This window comes from Nelumbo nucifera, chromosome 4 (genome assembly GCF_055504915.1).
Source record: "Nelumbo nucifera cultivar China Antique chromosome 4, China Antique-T2T, whole genome shotgun sequence".
In the NCBI taxonomy this organism is placed as follows: domain Eukaryota; kingdom Viridiplantae; phylum Streptophyta; class Magnoliopsida; order Proteales; family Nelumbonaceae; genus Nelumbo; species Nelumbo nucifera.
The window spans coordinates 19,221,775-19,239,362 of record NC_142652.1 but is presented as its reverse complement, the minus strand read 5'-3'; the positions used below and the strand labels follow the sequence as shown (position 1 = coordinate 19,239,362).

General features: G+C 38.2%; 1 protein-coding gene across 8 annotated transcripts; it reads left to right on the top strand.

Moving 5' to 3' along the window:
• Window positions 1-1,545: 1,545 nt before the first annotated feature.
• On the top strand, window positions 1,546-16,868 carry LOC104598022 (appr-1-p processing enzyme family protein). 8 transcript variants are annotated; one of them, XM_088903505.1, is made up of 17 exons: window positions 1,757-1,837; window positions 1,971-2,013; window positions 2,290-2,781; window positions 3,204-3,281; window positions 3,382-3,437; window positions 4,919-5,038; window positions 5,152-5,222; window positions 5,347-5,440; window positions 5,601-5,813; window positions 6,533-6,784; window positions 7,040-7,148; window positions 13,137-13,204; window positions 15,494-15,563; window positions 15,636-15,710; window positions 16,024-16,053; window positions 16,319-16,410; window positions 16,553-16,868. In XM_088903505.1, the coding sequence occupies exons 3-17, from the start codon at window positions 2,464-2,466 to the stop codon at window positions 16,626-16,628; spliced, it is 1,722 nt and encodes a 573-aa protein (XP_088759631.1). In that variant the 5' UTR covers window positions 1,757-1,837; window positions 1,971-2,013; window positions 2,290-2,463; the 3' UTR covers window positions 16,629-16,868. The 8 variants fall into 8 exon arrangements, with proteins under 8 accessions (XP_088759629.1, XP_010258191.1, XP_088759631.1 ...); XM_088903503.1 differs by lacking the exon at window positions 1,971-2,013 and having other exon boundaries at window positions 1,546-1,837; XM_088903507.1 differs by lacking the exon at window positions 16,024-16,053 and having other exon boundaries at window positions 1,761-1,837.
• The last annotated feature ends 720 nt before the right edge of the window (window positions 16,869-17,588 follow it).

Genomic DNA, 17,588 nt, shown 5'->3' with positions numbered 1-17,588 from the left:
CAGTCGTCCTGATACTTACTATTGATGTATTAGGCGTTTGTTTGCGTAACGATATGTATGGTTTAACACTTTTACTTCTCCAATTTCCGGTTCTAATTAATTACAAACAAATTTTGTTTTTTAGAATCATCACATCAGTAAAAATAAAAGCATTTTCTTCAACTCTATTTTTGTTTTCAGAGAGAAAAAATAAGTTGGTTTTGTTTCAAAAAATAATATATGTTTTTAAAATCAATAAAATATTGGTTTTTAAAATAAAAACAATTTTTAATATGGAAATTGTATGATTTATGGAACATAATGTTGAATAATCAAATTTTTGAAATTAGATTCAAGAATATATTTTTCACTTTCGTTTTGAAAACAAAAAACACATATACAATCAATAACATGTCCCTTCTATTTTTTGTTTTGAGAAACAATCGGTTTTCAAACAAGTTGGTTTTGATTTATTTTTTGGAACCAGCAACAAGCAAAAAACAATTCACGTTATAAAATACCCCCTACAATAATATGCTCACTTTCAGAGTATGTGCATAATTTTTTTCGGGATCCCGTCTCATAACATAGTTGGGTGACAAAGGGTTCAATTGCCAACGCTAACCTATCCCACTAGAAGGACTTGGCTGAAGTAGTTGGGTTGGGTTGGGTTGGGTTTGAGTTTATAAAATAAAGCGTATTGGATTCATATTTGGTGGGCTGGGTACAGATTCATAAAATACATAGACTCAATGCATGTTATGGGCCCTAGTGTGAGTTTGGTGAAAACCCCAAAAAACTCCAGATCTCCTGTAAAAAATACTTTTGTTCGTATAATATCCAATCACATATTGAGAATATCTCTTATATATATATATATATATTTAAGTTTATTGGATTTTCTCGGGAAATTTATCACTTTTTCTGTCGAGTTTTTCACTGAAGCTTCTTTTTGTGGTTTCTCCGAAGGAACTCAATGGAAGCAACCCAGCTAAAGCTTCAGCCTTACCAAACGTTAGAAACCGAAACTCCAAAAAGCCCGAAAAGAACCAGGCCTTGGTGAAAAGCTGAAAAGCCCAGAACACCCAAAGTAAGTAACTACCTTACAGCCAAAAATATGGTTTTCTCTGAAACTTCTTTTCGTGGTTTATACAAAAGGAGTTAGTTAAATAGAAGCAACCAAGCTAAAGCGTCAACCCTCCCAAACAGACCCTAAGCCCCTTATTTTGAGCAAAGGAAGAGATTGGGTTCAAATTCAATGACGCCTAGACTGCTAGACAAGCTTCCAAGAAGCATCCCACTCCACACTCTCCCGCAACAGACACTGCACCTCTCTCCTTCCGTAACTTGACCCCCCCAAAAGAAAAACACATGTAAGTCCGAAATGCGGATTGCGGATCCTCCAATTTTCACCTTCGTCTTCCGGTAAACGGTAAACGTGGCGCCAAGGCCAAGCACAACCCAAAACGGAAACGATTTTCCGTCCGGGTGACGGACTACCGGTTCAACCGATAAACGCCGTCGATACTCGATGTATAAAAAATTGGGCCGATCTGTTATTTTGGCCATGCGCCTCCTGAGGACCTGAGCCAGTAGGGAGGCGGCCAAGCGACTCAGCGTAGATTCATGGAGGGGCGGATTTCTAATTTATCCTTAAGGGTAGGGGTTTCTTTCTATTTGTCAGAGATATTGAGGGTATTTGTAGAAAATACATATTTCATCCTTCCGTAAATTATTTTCTTCTCTATCAATTAAAATTCATCGAGACGGTAGTCACGAATTCACGATACGGCAAGAACAGTTGTTGAGTTGTAACCTTACCAAGCACTGAGAGGGTTGAAAGGGGGCAAAAGCTAAGGTATTTCTCTTCAACACATATTCAATCATTGAACTCGAAAACTAGGGATTTTTTTTGTTTATGTTTTCAATTCCACCATTATTGCTTTCTTCCTTCTTTGAAATTCTGTCCAATTCAGTTTCCAAATTTGTAGGTGCTCGTAACAAAATACCTAAATTCTGCTGGTTTCAGATGTGGTGATCACATGATTTTCCTTTGTGTTTTCTATTCCTTTCACTGCTTACTTAATTTTATCGACTGATATCGGAGATATCTATACCATCATGTTGTTGACGGCGAGCTGTTTTGATCATATTATTTGATTTTTTCCCATTGACAGTGATTGGCGTGCATAGATGGCCAAAAATCACCGCCTTTATGGGTTTTTGTTTCTAAAATTTTGGACGGAATTATAGCTCTTACATGCGTATTTGATGTACTCTAGACGTGATAAGGATTCATTGCTTTTGCAGGATGATATACTGATCAACTAGGGCTTTGAGTTGAGTTGCGGAATTCTTATTCGCAGTTGTGGAAGTGGGGGAATTTTGGGTTCGTTGAGTAGTGCGGAATCCAAGAGCTTCTGGTTTTAGTTTGGAGGAACTCGATAGATAGGTTAGTAAAGCTTTGACCTTGGGGTAGGGGAGATGTACCGGAGTGTGTCTTCGGCTACCACCCGGGGTGGACTACCTACAGACAGCGGAGACTGTGTGGTTCAACTTGATCAAGTTCCACGTTGGAGCGATGCTGAGCAGAGGTCTTCTTTGGCATATGAGAACGAGGATGTTTCCTTTCCTAGCTCGTACTTTTTGGATCCCCTCACATCCGCTTCTGGAGCAGATAATGGCGCCAGTGGGACTACATCAAGGTTTCCTGTCGATCATGAAATAAACTCAAAGGTATATCTCTGGCGGGGAAACCCTTGGAATCTTGAGGTTGATGCAGTCGTCAACTCCACAAATGAGGTGAGCAATAAGTACTTTCCTAAAGTCGTTTTCCTCTCTCTCTCTCCTTTATCTTTATGGGATCTTTGCAACTCACTGATGATTGTTTGGCTCCCAATTTTCTGTTGAACTATTAAATTTGCATTAAGTAATAAGTACTAATAGTGGATTGTGCAAAGTCTTAAATTTTTGTACACGTAGAGATTTAGAATTCTTTTATCTCATCATATATGGATGCATGCACATGGATATCCATCATGCCAGGCACTTCAATATTTACTATAAATTCCATGCCAACACGTTGTCCAGTTCTGTCCTTGCTTTTTCTAGTTAACATGGCCTCTTAAGTATGATGGGCTTCTATAACTTACATGATGAAATCAAGTAATAAATATGCTCACTTCCAAGGCTGAAGACTCAATTTTCAAGTGGGTATTTCACAGAGTTTGGATGAAGCACATAGTAGTCCTGGTTTGCATGCTGCAGCTGGACCTGGTCTTGCTGAAGAATGCATGACGCTGGTAATACAAAGTTACTTGAAATAATTTGCTTAATCTCCACTAAGTCATATAGTTCTTTCTTTTGGCAAACTTGATATCCATATCCCTTCATTTTTCACAGGGTGGATGTCGAACAGGAATGGCCAAGGTTACCAATGCATATGATCTACCTGCTAGGTGAGTCTATGTTTGTTGGTTTTGAATGTTTTCTTTTGGTATTTGTATTGACTATATTCCTATAGTCTGGAACATAAAGAAAAAGGAAATTTGTAAAAGATTATTTTTAGGTTCATGTAAGTCTTTGTTTGGTTTCTTGGAACACACAAGAATAAAACTTCGAATGATGCCCAGTTCATATATGCTTTTCTGCATCAAATGAATTCACCCACTGGCCACCTGTGAGCCCAAATTGTTCTAAATGACTACAAAAGCAACAGTCTTTTCTCTTTTGGATGGAGCAGCGTTTACCCGTTCATGGCGTATTCTGGAAAGTACTTCACTTATGAAGTTATAACATGCTAGTTTGATAAAAAAAAAGTTATAACATGCTAGTACTTACCTAGAAAGTATAAGATTGGATTTAATGCTTCATAAATGTGGTTATACACAAGGTTCAACATATCGATATGCCCGATATGCTGGTAGTGGCATATCGGTAGCTTATTTTTGTACTTTTTTTTTCAAATCTGGTTCGGAGGGACCGGTTTAAGGTCCATCCACCCTCTGAACTGGTTGGGTCCCCGAAACACCCCCTGTAGGGGTGTATCGGGAAGCCCCCGATACGGTACGTATAGGCCAATATGGCCTGATATGTATCAATACTTTGAACCTTGGTTATACACCCCCAATATCTACTTGGGAAACACCTAAATGCCCTTCGTGAAAAATTTAGATATATTTTTATTGTTTCAGAGAGAGTTGTAGATATTGCAGCCCAATTTTTGGAATATGTTAAGTCATATTGTCAACATACATAACCGCATGATAATTTTAATTCTAAGAATTATTGATCTTCTAAAACATTGAAATATAATTTTGAAGTTCAGAAAATGATAAATTCTCTATTGACCTTTCAAAACTAGAACTTATGATCAAGTATCCTGGATATGTATATGTATGTACATTAAACTTCTGTAACTTGTATTCAGTTGTGCAACCTCTCTCTTTCTCTCTCTCTCTCTCTCTCTCTCTCTCTTTCGGTCTTCTTGAGCTTGCTTGTCAAGTTGCACGGATGCTATTCATTATCAGCTATTGTTTTTGATGAACATACATTGAACTTTAAAAGTTGATTAAAGAGTTGCCTAGGTGGCAGCTGGGTATTTTGGAGGCCTATTGCCTAGGTGACCAACTAGTCAGTTGGACTTGATATAGATGTAAGCATCTTAATGGAGGCAAATAGGTTATTGTGTTCCCTCAATATATTGATTTTAGTCTGCTAACCCATTTTGGGTCAATATGGGTGTGCCTGGGGAGCTAAAAATCAGCACTGATGCCACTTGGTCAACTTAACTACACTGATTTATGCATCTGATAAGATATTGTTTATGCCATTACTTGGCATTTAACTTAAAAAATACCCTTTAGGTTTTATGTTGCTTTTCTATGCTGGATATTTAGATTACAATTGAGCCTGGAAAACTTATCTTGTGATCTTTCAGGCGGGTGATTCACACTGTTGGTCCGAAGTATGCAGTCAAGTATCATACTGCTGCAGAGAATGCTCTGAGTCACTGCTACCGCTCTTGCCTTGAACTTCTTATAGAAAATGGACTTCAGAGGTTGTTTGTTGGTTGATATTCTACATATTGCACTTCTAGCCTTGTTCATTTCATAGGTCCATTCTACTTCTTGTGAAGATACTGAGTAACTTAGATTTGTTTGTCTAATGCAGCATTGCTATGGGCTGTATATATACAGAGGCTAAAAATTATCCTCGTGAACCTGCTGCACATGTGGCAATAAGTGAGATATCCACAATGCCCTTGTTGTGTTGTCTAGAATGATATCCCCCCACCCCCCTTTTTCTGTTCAGGAAACCTAATTCTATTTACTTTTGTTCATTTCATCTTTATGTGGGGGTAACCAGGGACTGTTCGACGGTTTCTAGAGAAGCACAAAGATAAAATTACAGCTGTTGTTTTTTGTACTACCACGGCATCTGATACTGAAATATATAAAAGGTATCTCTGTTCTATGTGCTATTCTTTTTGTTGTTTTAGTGCAAAAAATACCATTATTTGAATAAGTTGATACAGAACTTATATGTGGCCACAATGAGATCTGCTACTTGCTAGCTTTGTTGATTTTATTCCCTAATCATTTTTTTTTTTCACTTTGTAGACTTCTTCCGCTGTACTTTCCTCGAGATAAACATGAGGAGGAGGTGGCACTGTCAAAGCTTCCTGCTGATGTTGGGGATGAGAATGGTGAGACAATAATAGATGAACGCAAAATCAGAATAAAGCCCTTGCCTGCTATAACTACCAGTGTCCCAAAACCTCCCATTACTCCTGAAGCTCTTCCCGTTAGTGATGTTGGGTTAACAATGAGACGGTTAGTGAAATTACATCTGTTTCTATTCTTCATGTTTTAAATTTTTATAAGACAGTTAATACAGATTGCTGCTGAAAAGTTCTTGCTTGCTGACCTCATTCAAGGCTGATGTTGATTTCCTGTTTTAATGTTTAACGATTAACCTTTTGATTCCCAGAAAGATTCAAATCAGCTAATATGTGCAACGATTATGAATCTCATCTTTCAATTGATTTATGACCAGAAAAAATATCTGTATTTGGCGTGTTTTTTTCCTTATTTAACCTTATCACTTTCATGTACATAAATGTTGAATAGCTCAAAAAGCACCAGTCTGCCACTTGCAACCATGACTCTTTAACTCATTTGGTTGACCTTTAGCACCCGTTTTGTTTTATTTGTGGGTAAATACAAATTCCAAACATCCAATTTGGAAAGGGGCAGCAAACAAAGTTATTTTTTTCTTTAGATAAAGGGGGCATGAATGTAACTGAAAAATTTCTGCCTTTTTTATGTCAAAACAAACTGAAACTTGGGGGACCCAAAATATTATCACATAAAATTTTATGTGATGTCGATGTGTACACCCAAATTGTGAATGATGTCAATAGACAAGGCACTCACATTAAATATGTTAATTTGGTTACTTTGCAAATTGCAATTGAACCATCTTTTACAGGCTAGTGCCCTTTTCTGTTTCATTGGTTGAATGATTTTACTGAAGAAAGTTATCTCAACAGGAATTCATCCTATTTGGATTCATATCTGGATCCTGCATTCATGTCTTTGATTAAGGATCCAGATCAGAGACGAAGAGAACAATGGGAGAAGGCTGCTCGAGCACAAAGTGGTTGGAATTGTGCTAAATTTCTTGGATTTGGTGATCTTGGTGGTCCTCCCTTGTCCATTGCAGAAGAATACTCACTTCATTCTAGATATCTTGCTAAAGCAAATTCCCTTAATCTTTCTGAAATTGCGGAAATGAAAATAGTGTAAGTATGCCAAGTTTTATTTGCATGCACATCATAGATTTGTTTGTTTTTGCAATTTATTCAATCAAAACGGGTACTTCTTTTGCATGGTGTTCCATATCTAGAATGTAGTCATCAGTTTTTAGGATATATGTATTTATATTATAAAATAGCAGAAATATTATAAATTACTGTTATTATTATTATTATTATAATTATTATCCTGATATCCAGAACACTTGTTGATCTGTCTTTTCTTTTTTTTTGGTATTTCAGTTACCGTGGTGGGGTAGATAGTGAAGGACGACCTGTTATGGTTATTGTGGGGGCTCATTTTCTGCTGCGATGTCTTGATCTGGAGCGGTTTGTACTCTATGTAGTAAAGGTACATGGATTGTGTTTGTGTCAGTGCCAGACATGCTAAATTATAGAAATCTCTTGTCTAATATAGGTATCTAGTTGTCTGAGTTTGTACCCTAAGTAACAACAATAGAGTCATGGGTTGCTAAAGCTTTTATTTTTGTTTTGTCAACTTCCTCTAAGGAGATTTAATCAAGAAGGGATTTGTGGCATGTGGACACCTTTGTTGGGAAAGTGATTAATCGGCAAATATGATATGCAGAATAGGGAATTGCCAGTTATTAGATATTAAGAGTGCAATGAATAGGGGAAACTTAAGGAGAGAGAACTGTATTTAATCCAATTCAATGCAAAGTGAGCAGAGGAGAGATATAAAATGGTGCGCTTGTCACCTGACAGGAGGGGTGGATTATGCTTTTTGTTTTTTGATCAGCAAAAAAGCATACTGGTTTGTTGATTAAATTGAAAGAATGTGCAAGTATTACATATTACGATATACAAAAATGGCCAAGCACCTCAATATGGTAGGCTAGGCCCATCTACCCCCAAGGAAGGGGTTTGAAAGTTAGAAGTATAATGTACTAATTTATTTTTTAATAATGATTATGGTTACTGTTATGCAAGAGAGAAGAATGAAAGAAGAGAGAAAAGAGAGAGAAGAAGAGAGAAGAGAGAACTGAGAGCTCAAAGATACTGCTGCCGGCGCAGCTTTTTAATATATATACTAGGGCGACAACAACTAAAATAAAAAAGGAGCAAAAGTACAATAGTATCCCTGCAGTACTATACATAGGAAAAAATAACAGCTGTTAACACTCCCCCTCAAGTTGGGACATAGATGTCAATCAGGCCCAACTTGTCACATAAATCATGATGTCTTGAGTGGTGTAGTCCTTTTGTAAAGATGTCTGCAAGTTGATCCTCAGAGCTGACATAGGGAGTACACACTTCCCCTGTGATAACTTTTTCTTTGATAAAATGCTTGCCGACTTCGATGTGTTTAGTTCTATCATGTAGCATAGGGTTAGCAACAATGTTTATGGTTGCTTTGTTATTACAGAATAGGGTCATAGGTCTGTCCACTGGAAAAATCCAACTCACTCAACAGATTCTTTATCTACATAATTTCAGCCACTCCATGAGCCATTGCTCGATATTCAGCTTCAGCACTGGATCTAGCTACCACACTTTGCTTTTTGCTTCTCTAGGTAACTAGATTTCCTCCTATGAAGGTGCAATAGCCGCTAGTTTGACTTTCTGTCATTTAGGGATCCTGCCCAATCTGCATCAGTATACCCTTCAACTTTCAAATGTCTATGCCTTTGAAACAACAAGCCAACACCTGGAAACCTTTTAAGGTATCGGAGGATTCTTTCTGCTACTTCAAGATGAGTGGTCATAGGGGCATGCATGAACTGGCTAAGGACACCAACTGCATAAGCAATGTCTGGGCGGGTCATAGAAAGATATAACAATCTCCCTATAAGTCAATGAAACTGTTTCACATCCTTGATAGGTTCACCTTGGTTGTCACCTAATTTATGGTTAGGATCAATGGGGGAATCAACTGGCTTCATTCCCATTTTTCCTGTATCCTAGAGTAAATGTAGGACATACTTCCTTTGGGAAATGAAGATACCCTTTTTTGAGCGGGCAACTTCAATTCTTAGGAAGTATCTTAGAGGACCTAGATCCTTTACTTCAAATTGTGTGGCAAGAAAACTCTTCAACTTTTGGATTTCATCATTCTAGTCGCCAGTGATAATTATATCATCAACATATACTATCAAAGCAACAATTTTACCTTCTCCTCTTTTCACAAACAATGTGTGATCAGATTGACATTGCTTGTATCCTTTCTATTGAACCGCTGCATGGAATCTGCTGAACCAGGCTCTCGGTGATTGTTTAAGCCCGTATAAAGACTTCTTCAACCTGCACACCTTTCGTTCATTGCCTTGAGCCTGAAAACCAGGGGGTTGTATCATGCAAACTTCCTCTTCAAGGTCAGCATTCAAGAACGTATTCTTGATATCAAGCTGATGTAGATTCCAGTCAAGATTAGCAGCAAGAGAGAATAGAACTCTAATGGAGTTCATTTTGGCAACGGGTGCAAAAGTCTCTGCATAATCAACTCCGTACACTTGTGTAAACCCCTTTGCCACTAAACGAGCTTTATACCTCTCCACCGTGCCATCAGCCCTATGTTTGATTGTGAATACCCATTTACATCCAACTGAATCATTTCCCTTAGGAAGATCTACAAGTTCCCATGTGCCATTTTTATGAAGGGCATTAATTTCTTCCTTCATAGCATCTGTCCATTCAGGTACTGAAAGAGCTTCTGCCACATTCTTAGGGATAGGGACACTGTCAATGGATGTGAGAAAGGCTCGAAAAGAAGGTGAAATGTTTTCATAAGAAACAAAGTGGGAAATGGGGTGTTTAGTGGTGCATGATCTAACACCTTTCCTATGAGCAATAGGAAGGTCAAGGTCGTTAGCAACAGAGGTATCAACTGCAATGGGGTCAGGAACATCAATGGGAACCAAGATACATGAGTGGGTATGATCCGTCCCCGAAGAGTTTAATGGCGCTGGAGGTACAACTTCTAGATTCTCCACAGCTCTTGAATTTGGTTGGCCTTTGTGACGACGGAAGAAGACACGAAAAGGAGGAGGATCAGGAAGAGGAGGGAGCTGAACTAGTTTCTCCTCATTCCTACTCTCCCCCTGAGGAGAAACAGGGAAAAAAGGCTCACTCTCAAAGAAAGAGACATCCATGGAAATATAGAATTTCTGAGAAACAGGATCAAAACAACAGTATCCCTTCTGAGTGAAGGAGTACCCCAGGAATATGCAAGGAATAGCACGAGGATCCAATTTTCCACGAGTGGGGAACAAATTTTGGACAAAGCAACGACAACCAAACACACGAGGAGGAATGAGAAGAAGGGGAGCCTTGGGAAAGAGAAGCTGATGTGGGGCTTTGTACTCTAACCAACGAGAGGGCATACGGTTGATGAGGTAGGTAGCACAAAGGATAGCCTCAAGACAAAAGCGTTTTGGGACATTCATATGGAGTAGTAAACCCCGGGCCACTTCAAGGAGGTGTCGGTTCTTTCTTTCAGCAACACCATTTTGTTGTGGTATTCGGGCACAAGAGCTACGGTGAAGTGAACCACGTGACGCAAAAAAATCCGTGAGATCACTATGAAAATACTCTTTGGCATTATCTGACTGAAAAATTTGGATTTCAGTTTGAAATTGGGTGAAGACCATCCGTTGAAAATCTTGGATAATTTTGGGTACTTCATCCCTGGTCCGCGTGGGATATACCCATGTATATCTAGAATAATCATCGATAATGGTAATAAAATACTTGTAGCCACTCTCAGATGGTAAAGTAACAGGGCCCCACACATCAGAATGAACAATGTGAAAAGGAAATTCAGCTTTATTATTTTTTGAAAGAAAATGAGTTCTACACTGCTTACTCAATTGACAAGTTTGACAAGAGAAATCTGAAACATACACGGACTTAAACAATTCTGGAAACACCACTTTCAAAGACTCAAAAGATAAATGACCAAGACGACAATGCCATAAATAAACTTGACTCTTATAGGACTGACTCTTAGACTTTGTGACTTGAAGACCAGCCTTATTCTCCAGCATGTAAAGTCCATCAACCATACATCCTCTACCAATCGTCCTCCTCGAGGCCAGATCCTGGATCACACAGTAAGAAGGGAAAAAGGTCACTGGGTAGTTTAAGGAATTAGTAATACTACTAACAGAGAACAAATTAATGAGAAATTTCGGAACATGTAAAACATCAAAGAGGGTAAGGCCGAGAGGGAGAGAAATGGTTCATTAACCAGCTATGGTAGTATATGATCCATCAGCTAGTCTCACCTTGTCTCTTCCAGAAAGAAGGTGATAGGTTTGAAAGTAAGAGGACGTACCGGTCATGTGTTTTGACGCTCCAGAATCAATGATCCAGGGAGTGTCAGGGCTATGAGAAGCAGAAAGCTGTGGTAGAGTTACCTGATGTAGACACAAATGAAGTTGAGGGAGGAGCATCCATATGTTGAATTGCTTTACCATAGAGTTCTAAATGGTTACGGAAGGAATTTATAATATCCTCCCTTGGGTCAGATCCAGATGAATGTGTTTGAGTCACAATATGAATGGGGGGGCTGATTTTCCTGAGTAGCCATGTTTGCCATAGTATGTTTTCTTGTACCTTGCTGTCCTGACTTTTTATTCATATATGAACCTTGCTTCTTATTCAGATCTTGAGCCCATTTCGGTTTCCCATGAAGATCCTAACATGTGTCTCGGGTGTGTCGGAGTTTCTGGCAATGAGTACACCACAATTTGTCCTTGTCATCCATCTTTTTCTGAAGATCTCCCTTCCTAGAAGTATTTGCCCCACCAGTAGTAACACTCCCTTTTGCTGCCAACACAACTGCATCTCCTCCAGAACTGTTCATCAAATTCCTTCTGCTTTCTTCTGATTGTAAGAGCATAAACTTCCTGAACTAATGGAAGATCCTTGCTACCTAGGATCTGAACTCTGATAGATTCATATGTAGGGTTCAAACCATGTAAGAAAGTAAACACTCTCTGCTGGGAGACGAGTTTTTTGTACAGTTTTGCATCTTCATCACACTTCCAGTTCACACTCTGATAATGATCTAACTCCTTCCAGACAGAGGTCAAGTCTGAGTAGTACACAGATAGACACCTCTCCCCCTGTTTACAAGTAGACGATTCTGCCTGTAGTTGGTAGATTTTTGCATAGTGTCGCAGTTCCGAATATGTTGATTTTGCTTGTTCCCAGATCTCATTTGCCATTTCAGCCCACATGAAATTCCTTCTTATTTGAGGTTGCATAGAAACTAAAAGCCAGGACATGACCATGCTGTTTTCCTGGTTCCATTTGTCATATTCAGCACTCCCAGAATGTGGTTCTTTGATTCTCCCATTAATATAACCTATCTTTCCCCTTGCAGTGATGTATAGCTTGATCCCTCTTGACCACTCTAAATAATTTAAACCATCAAGAGGGATAACAGTCATGGGATGATAGGTCCACACCCCCACTCATTCCATTCAGCATTGAGGAAACACCGGATGTAGCAGAATCTTCACCACTCATGATTTCAGATTCAAAAACAACTCTTAAATGGGGTACACAGCCTTAAAGTGTTGTTACAGGTGCTGTTACAGCACTAACAGGTCATCCCTTGACTTACAAGTTCAACACAAGTGTTGCCACAGTACATACAGGTCATCTCTTGACATACGCATCAACAGGACTACTGTTACAGCAAGTACTGGTCACTTTCTGACCTTCAGTTTACCATAAAAGCTGTTGTTGCAGCACACAAAAAAGGTCCTCACGACCTACAGTTTCTCAGGGATCAGTCGACCCCACAATAAAGGAAAGAAAGAGGTGCCGATCATCTCACATCCAATCGGCAGACCTAGTACAGGTTCTGCCCTGGCACACGACCAGAAAAAAAGGTAAGAGAGAGAGAGAAAGGTTACTTCAATGTGTGAGATCTTCAATCAGCCGAACAGCAGATGAGGGCGGCAGATCTGGAAATCTGGTGTGAAGAAGAAAAAAGGACTGTTCGCTCGACTTCTCCTTTCAGATCTGGTAGTCCTGCTCTGATACCATGTTATGCAGGAGAGAAGAATGAAAGAAGAGAGAACTGAGAGCTCAAAGATACTGTTGGCGGCACAGCTTTTTAATATATATACTAGGGTGACAGCAACTAAAATAAAAAAGGAGCAAAAGTACAATAGTACCCCTGTGGTACTATACATAGGAAAAAATAACAGCGTTAACAGTTACCATTCAAGGAGTTCTCGATAGTATTTTTAATAGGAAATGTATGATTTACACAGGCAGCTGAACAGAGATAGTTATTTATCAATCTTACCATTTACTCAAATGTTTTTGTGAGACTGAACTGCTGTTTTAATTATTAAAATTTCAGGAGTTTGAGCCCTTGATACAGAAGCCTTATACTATTGTATACTTCCACTCTGCAGCATCTTTACAACTGTAAGTATGGTATGATTGTCTTGCAATACGTAGAAGTTTCAACACTATATCTTTTATTCTATTTTGTTTTAGCTCCTGTTTAACTGGTTCACTGTATGGTGTATAATAGACTGTATATTATATGGGGAACTTTTTCCCCCAAGGTCTTCCATCTTTTCTTCCTTCCCCCTCCAACAAAATAAATAAATAAACAGGGAAAAAGATGGAGAAACATTTCATGTGGAACTGAGCAAAGTGCTGTTTGAAATTATGGTTTCAAAGAGATTGCAAGTGTTCTATGGATTTCTTCTCTAATATAGCCACTATTTTTCCCATAGATTTTAAAACTGTTCCTACTGCTACTTACCTTGAGCATAGGAAACAAAAGCAGCATCCATGGTTCTTCTGTAGGCAGCAACCCTCTGTGTTTCTTCTCCTTGTATTATTCTCCTTCTTGAAACCAAACACACAACTTGGCTGAAATCTTCTAAGAACCAATTGTGGAGGGTCTTCTCTTCTTGGACTGATAGGTGATGGAACTCCTGTATCTATATGGCTCTATTTAGAGTTTTTTCAATCTCAAAGAGAGGCACCAATCCTACTCCATCTCTATGAATTAGAGGTTAGAGCTTCCATCAACCTCTACCAGATTATCCTTCATGCACCTCCTCTTCTTAGAGGCTTTGGGATTCTAAGATTTTTGCTACCTCACCAAACTGAATCTCAGTCACCTCCACTGGGTCCCATACATTCCAGAAATTGATTTATGCCAAGGCCATCTTAATATGAAGAAATCTCACATCTTCTTTATTTTATTTTTATTTTGGTTTATGCTTAACTGCCTCACCTTGTGCTGTGGAATTCTCTTTCCAAAGTCTTCAAAAATAGTGACACTTGAGTTGAGATATTCTGCCAACAAAACACGTTCAACCCTCTACCAACTTCATTTAACACCACACATCTCACCATGAGACTGGGATCCACCATAAAAGTGGGACCCGCCATGTATGAGATGTGCGGTGTGAGATCATGTTGGTAGAGGGTTGGAACTTGTTTTGTTTCCAGGTGATCTGGACACGTGACAAAGAGCCCCTGAACTTCCATTTGTGAGAAAGACCCACCCTGAACTTCAGAAAAGATTCTCATGTGGCTCTCATGTAGTCGTGCATGTTCAAACATCTGCAAACTGCAATTATATCATTTTATGAGATTATTTTGTAGAAAAGTGATAAAATACAACAAAAAGAAAGAAAATAAAAGAAAAATAGGAAATTGCAGAAAATACAATAAATGTGAAGAAAAAGAGAAGAATAAAACAGAATACAGAAAACATAAAATATAACAAAGAAAAATAGGGAAATACAGAAAACACTGAAAATTGTAAAAAGAGAAAAAAATACAACAAACAGAAATTGAAAAAGCAAATAAAAAATACAGACAAAGAAAAAGAGGAAAGTACAGGAAGACAGAAAAACACAAAATAATACAGAATTTTGAATGGGCATTTTCATAATTTTATCTTTACCATCAAGTCTATTAATGTGGTGGGGGAAAAGTTCTGTAATCTGAAAGTTCAGGGTGGGCCTTCGTCACAAATGAATGTTTGGGGGGCTAAATGTCACTACCCCCAAGTACACGGTGGCAGTCTGTAATTTTCCAAAAAAATGTTTATAGGAAGAAAAGTTGAGTAGCACCTAATGCAGCAAGAAACAGTGTTGATTGAGTATGCTATTTTCAGACGGTTCTTTGCTTTGCTCACAAATTTTAAGCTCTTGAAATGACAAATAAACATTTGGAGCCTATTCTTTTGACAAAGAAAATTTTCTTATTTTTGCTCCCTTCCAATGAGGAATGGTCTCCGCACAACTGGGGCACTTGCCAAAATTGATCTTTGCTATTTTTTCCCTTAAAAATTCTGTAGCGGTTAAATCTTGAAATGTTACTGAAACTTTTTTTTTTTCTTTTTTTATTGTGTTAAATTTTTCTAAAGTAAGTAAAAATCTCGAAAAGCCTTTGATTACTTGGAACACATGCACATTATATGGAAAAAGGAAAGGAGAAGGCCGTTTTATCCTGAGAGATAAAAAGAAAAGTGAGTCAGAGGAAGATCTCTGCCCTTCCCCTTCAAGTATATTGTTGGTTTCTTGATCCAACACTCGTTCTTTATCACCAAAGAAAAAAAAGAAAAGAAAAAGTAGATATCATTTTCTTTTGCAAATCTAGTTAGGTTCTGGTCTTCTGGAACCTTTATCATGAAGATTTCATTAAAACTTCTTTGTATCCTTCTCTTTCCTTATTTCTTATTTTCAGTCAACCAAACTTAGGATGGATGAAGAGATTGCAACAAATACTTGGTCGGAAACACCAGCGTAACCTTCATGTAAGAAGACTTGTATTCCCATTTGAGTAGGGTCACATGGTTCTCTTAATCTAATTTCTCTATCATGTTTAGGCAATATACGTTCTTCATCCTACCTTTGGGCTGAAGACAGCAATACTTGCTCTACAATTGCTCGTAGATGGTGAGGTATGTCAAAAAGATTCCCTTCAATCATTTTGGTGAAATTCTGTAGCATTTAAATGCATGTTCATCATCTAATTGGAGAAAGGATTAGCTGAATGCAATATAGCTGTTCAGACCTATTAACAAAAAAAAAAAAACACCAGTAATAAAATACATGGGGCCCATGAATTATTGCGGGTGTTGTGTGTTATCATTGGTTCCACAGCCCGCTGAACAGCGATCACATTCAGCTAATCTGAATTAATCTAATTAACTAACGAGTTAATGTCTTCATTGTCTTGAAGCCCTAAAATGACTTCATATGTATTTCTTTCAGCTTTCCATTAAGAACCTTTTCAAGAATATGGTATGGATATTATGTTGCTTTCAGAAAACCTAAATTAAAGATTTCAATTCAATGGTTTCTGAGTGCTGGCAGAACATGTGCCAATGAAAGTGAGATTCCTCAGAGAAATCATTGGCAAGTGAAGATAGCCGGAAGCCAACTCTTTCCTTTTTTCGTTTTCTTTTTTTTTCTTCATTTCCTTTGGTTTTTTCTTTGAACTTTAATTTATGTTTTCTAGATCTTATGGTTATGGATTTAGCCACTGATATGTATGGGTTCTATCTAGTCATGGAAGAAAGTCGTATATGTCGATCGGCTACTGCAGCTGTTCAGATATGTTCCACGCGAGCAGTTGACTATTCCTGATTTTGTGTTCCAGTTGAGTTTTCTAATCTCTCTCCCATTTGGTTTTTCTTTTTGTACTTTTTTTTTTAATTTAGTTGTGTAGGCGTTGGATGCAATCCAAGAGAGTTAAAATGGAACAGATCTAAGTAGTGGAGGATGATGTATGTTTTTGCAGGCATGACCTCGAAGTGAATGGAGGGAAAGGTCTTATTGTGGACCCTAGAACCAAATATGTGTATCACCGTCCATAATTGTGAATTTTAGTCTGGTATGTGAGTATCACCAAACATGCATACGATACAGGATTTTTGTTTTTTAATTTTTGAATTCTTTTGTCCTTTTTTATTTCTTTTCGTAGGTTGGGTGGGATTAATTTGATTGTTCCTTGTGTACAAGTAATTTTCTTCCGTTGTTTTTTTTTTATTTTTTATTTTATGTAATTTTTGAAGAGAAAAGTATGGAAATAAAATCATTTGTTTCTTTTTCCTGTATCATAGTCCCTAGGCAAAGTTGAGTGACAAAAATTGGAGCATATGCAAACACAAATTCGTAGATGCATATCGTAAGGAATTGAAACCATGGTTTTTAAAACCGGACCGGACCGGATGGTTGGACTGGAAAAATCAGGAACCGGTTTGGTTTTTCTCAAAACCGGAAATTTGTCCAAAACCGTTGATTTTGGTCAGCAAACTGTTGACCCAAGCAGTTAACCGTTCAAACTGTTAGAACGGTTTTGACCGTTTTTTGGTTTTTAATTTTTTTTTTTATTTTCTCAGAATGGGCTGACCGTTTGGGTTGAATGGTCCGTAACCGGACCCCTGACTGGTTTGGTCTCTGGGTCGTTTTTAAAAATCATGATTGAAACTCTCAAAATCGAAGTAATTGAATTGGGGTAGTAAAGCTATCCGAATTGGGATCTGATCCTCACAGAGCGTGCCTCAACACCAACCTCACAGCAACATCTCACCCTGAATTGGGAACATCTCTCGATGAATTATAAATAAAAGTATGGGAGATGTTCTCGATGTCAATGTACGGCCAGGACATGTTGTGAGGTTGGTCCGAGGTGTGCTCTGTGAGGAGCAGATCCGGTTTCAAGCTATCCCAAGCAGAAATCGGATTTGTTCCTCACTCCAGGGAGATGTTTCCAGTGTACAATTGAAAGAGGTGCACTACAAGATATCACACAAACGACTCTAGCAATTGAGCAA

Bases quoted from the DNA above. Each gene is read 5' to 3' on its own strand.
- LOC104598022 (XM_088903503.1), top strand. From the start codon at position 2,464: ATGTACCGGAGTGTGTCTTCGGCTACCACCCGGGGTGGACTACCTACA. The intron at 13,205-15,493 runs GTAAGTATGGTA...TCTTATTTTCAG, and splicing joins TCTGCAGCATCTTTACAACT to TCAACCAAACTTAGGATGGA. The intron at 16,411-16,552 runs GTTGAGTTTTCT...ATGTTTTTGCAG, and splicing joins ATTCCTGATTTTGTGTTCCA to GCATGACCTCGAAGTGAATG.